Source organism: Notothenia coriiceps, unplaced genomic scaffold, assembly GCF_000735185.1.
Source record: "Notothenia coriiceps isolate Sejong01 unplaced genomic scaffold, NC01 NC01_scaffold00012438, whole genome shotgun sequence".
In the NCBI taxonomy this organism is placed as follows: domain Eukaryota; kingdom Metazoa; phylum Chordata; class Actinopteri; order Perciformes; family Nototheniidae; genus Notothenia; species Notothenia coriiceps.
In genome coordinates this window covers 1-3,692 of record NW_011345139.1, presented here as the reverse complement: position 1 = coordinate 3,692, position 3,692 = coordinate 1, and the positions used below count along the sequence as shown (strand labels likewise).

At 41.3% G+C, this 3,692-nt stretch overlaps 1 protein-coding gene across 1 annotated transcript in view; it reads left to right on the top strand.

Moving 5' to 3' along the window:
- LOC104947359 (segment polarity protein dishevelled homolog DVL-3-like) overlaps positions 1-3,592 on the top strand; it is a gene marked incomplete at its 3' end in the record, with an annotated part of 7,178 nt that extends 3,586 nt beyond the window's left edge. Inside the window, exons 2-3 of the mRNA XM_010773356.1 lie at positions 2,516-2,585; positions 3,440-3,592. Of these exons, the coding sequence (XP_010771658.1) occupies positions 2,516-2,585; positions 3,440-3,592 (223 nt within the window). The remainder of the gene's footprint in view (positions 1-2,515; positions 2,586-3,439) is intronic.
- Positions 3,593-3,692: the final 100 nt, after the last annotated feature.

Below are 3,692 nucleotides of genomic sequence, written 5' to 3'. Positions count from 1 at the left end.
TTGAATTTTCTCTCTTACAGCGCCGGCTGTTTTGGCTCCCAAACGGCTCTTCATGTTACCACAGTTTACCACGGAGCCTCAGTTTTGCCGCTGCGAGGCTCCGGCGCTCGCAGCTCACGCGCGTGCTCCACTAAAACCCCCCCCGCTCATCGTGTACGTTCCGTGTTGTCCTGTAGCAGGCACCTTCGATGTCGGGGAAACAATCTTCAATACTCCGAAAAGAATCCCACCAGACTCCTTTGCCCCTCCAACAGAGGGATGTCCGGTTTCCTTTTCGTCATTTCAAGTGATAAAAACTCTCGATCTTCTCTCGAATTATTAATATTTTTGGACGCCCTCGCCCCCCTGGCGGAAACGCTGCTTAAAGGTTTGAACAACGTTTTATGGAGCTGTAGAGATATCCACACCTACCAATAGGATCCTACAGACTCAGAACCAATGAAAAACCAATATTGTTTGGTACAGATCCTCCTGAAAACATCACATCGTGCTAATCGTTCAATGATACTGAGATGAATGACATGGTAAACAAATATCAGTCAGCGTACACTGCCACTTTATTTATATTTCTCCTAAATTATTCTATCAATTGTATTCCCTGATTATGTATTTGGTCAACACATCGTGAGAATAGTTCATTTCCAGTTACCAGAGCTCAAAGTGACTTCTTCAAATGACAACATAATCGCTCTTACTTATTTCCTCCACATCGTGCAGCCCTACTTAGCATATTTCGGCGTTGTTTGTACATATAGGCGATGCATTTTAGAGTGTGTGTGAAATGACTCTCGACTGCGGTCGGTTGTTTGTTTGGACGGCCGAGGAAAGAAGACAATTACACTCTCGGGAGAAGAATGCAGCATCTGTTCATCCGCAGTTTCCCGCAGTGTTAGGAGGGCAATTAAACGGCTGGCAAAAAATGAGTTTAGCTAACGCTCAGAAGCCACACGCACGGCATTCAAAAGCCACGTGGTCCTGTAGCTGTTCCCCACAACAACTCGGGTGTATGTTAACACTCGCCCACAAAACCAGCTCTCAACAGCTGCTTACGAAAGCCCAGTGGAGCCTGACCAAGTCTCGCACACATGAGAGGCCGGCATAGGAAGCTGGAAAAATAACTTTTGAAGGAGTTGAAGCAGTCAAGTGTCCTCTCTGTAACACTCAGCCCAGCCCCTGTCCGTGTAATCTACTCTAATAACATAGTACAGGCTGCTGGGGGGGAATTACACAGCTTAGGCCTGATGTTTGTCTTTCTGACGAACATGCAGGAATACTACAGAGGAGCCCGGCGGATGTGCCTTTGAGGAGCTTTGCTTTGTGTTGTTACGTGTATTGGATTTGCATGCATTTAATTTGCTGACTGTAATTTTGTCAGCGAGCCACAATAGCAGTAAGTGTGTGATTTAGCTCGTTGAATGAATTCCAATGGAGTCTGTCACCAGCCGGAGGAAGCTAATTAGGATTGTTTGTTCTTTTCTTTGATATCTGCTGTGCTAATTCAACGCTTCAGGGCTTAACTGGTGTTTCGGTAATACGATTAGCAGAGTATAATCCCAGTGATATAATTGTTCTTTCATTACAAGTAGATTTTATTCGTATGATGCAAATTGGATCTGAAAGAGTGGCTTGTAGCTGGTAGACGCAAGAGGATTTTAAAGTACAGTTGTTACTTGTTTCCCCGGCATCTTTGACCATGGCAGTGACCATGGTGTCTTTTTAAAAAGTGCAGCTTCAGGCTACCAATAAGCTACGTGTTGTCTTTTAGCTAGAGGCTAACTGTTAGCTCTGCTGTGATAGGAAAAAGACTGGGTGAATCGCCAATATTAGACAGTTGTAGTCCAATCATGAGCTGTTCTTCTTTACGGCTAAATAGAATTTCATGACTTTTCAGTCAAATGTCATGAATATTTTTATTTTATCATTAAATTGTTCAATTCAATATTTCAATTGATATGCCACCCCCCAGTATACATATTTGATTAACATTTCAATAAAAACAAGTGTTGTTTTGGACAACAAATGAGCAGATACTCAATATTTTAGGATTGGGGCTAAAGAAAACCTGATCAGGGCATCAGTGTAAAATAAGTTTAACTTGACAACCCTCCTTTTTAAGAAAATCACTTTAACATTGATTCCTGGTGAGTAAAAACCTTGCAGGTGTTGATATGATATACGCCAAAGTATTACTCAATTAGTGTCAGTTTTGTTAGGTGATCCATAAAACATCTGGAACGCATGTAAAACAGTACGGCAAGCGAACAAGGACAGCTTGTCATAACACATCCTAGTCGTATTTCTGAAATAAGCCAAGAATTTGATTTAGTTCAGCCATGTCATATCATAAATCACTTTTTAATTCTCCAGCAGTTCCACATTTTCTTTACGACTCGACTGAAGCCTCGGTGTTGTGTTCAGATCTCATTCCACGCTGTGCCATCGAGACAACGTATACCTAATGTTAGGTAGAACAATTCAAACCTGATGCTAACTGTGTGTCTCTTTTGTTTTTCAGGGTGGTGAAGGAAGAGATTTCCGATGACAGTGCCAAGTTGCCATGTTTCAACGGCAGAGTGGTCTCATGGGTAAGAAACAATAAAACCTGTTGCGTAAATATAAATGCTAGTGAACTCATTTCCCACAAAGGCTTCTGTGCAAATGTCAAGACCTGGCTTTCATCTAAAAAATCAGCCAGCATCGGCATGTTTCCAGAAGCCACGTTTCCTTTTCCTGTGCTGTCCCCCCCCTCGGACTAATGATGTTGTCTAATGAGCAGCAATAAAATAAAGTAATACATTTTAATGTGAGCCATTTAAGATGCAGTTGTATGTCATGTTGCGGCATACTAGATTTTAAAGTGGTTAGGGGGTTAGGGTTCTTAGTTAAAACATATCTTGGAAGAAATCCCCTCTATTAGTGGGAAAGATGAAAGGACAACACAACCAGGTTAAACGAGAAGTAACAAACTCGCAGTATCTATGAGACAGGTCTCTTACGGTCATTTAAAAACCTGGAAAAGTCATGGAAATTCAAAATGCTAATTCCAGGCCCTGGAAAAGTTATGGAAAACAATATTTTTCCCAAAGTTTTGGAAAAGTCATGGAAATTTAACTAAAGTTGCATCAAATAATTTATATTTTATCCATCTAATAAATACTGTATCGTATAGTAATGAAATGTAAAATGGCATTTAACTGTCGAGGTGTTTTGCTGGTGAGAGATTTTAGTTGCTTTAGCGTGTAGAAGCTAGTAAGCCTACTATTTGATTTGTTTTAGATAGGCACAACATGTTTCATATGCAGACCTTATTTTCCTGTTCCATGTTCAAATAAACCATTTTCAGTGGTACCGCTGAGAAAGAGTAATGTTTTGGTCATAGAAAATGAGGTAAAGGTCATGGAGAATCATTGGTGAAAAAGTGTATGAACCCTGACTGAAGTATTTGGGTTCCATTTTAGGTCCTGAGATCATGAGTAAGCTGGCAGGAGAGAGCGAGAGTAACCTGAGGAAGGCCTTCGAGGAAGCAGAGAAGAATGCTCCTGCCATCATCTTTATTGATGAGCTTGATGCGATCGCCCCTAAGAGAGAGAAGGTGAGTGAGCAGACGGGAAAACTAAATCAATATGCTGTGTCTGTTCATGATTCAAATGCATTTCAATTGATTGAAATGCATCCCAGTGCAGGTCGTTAGC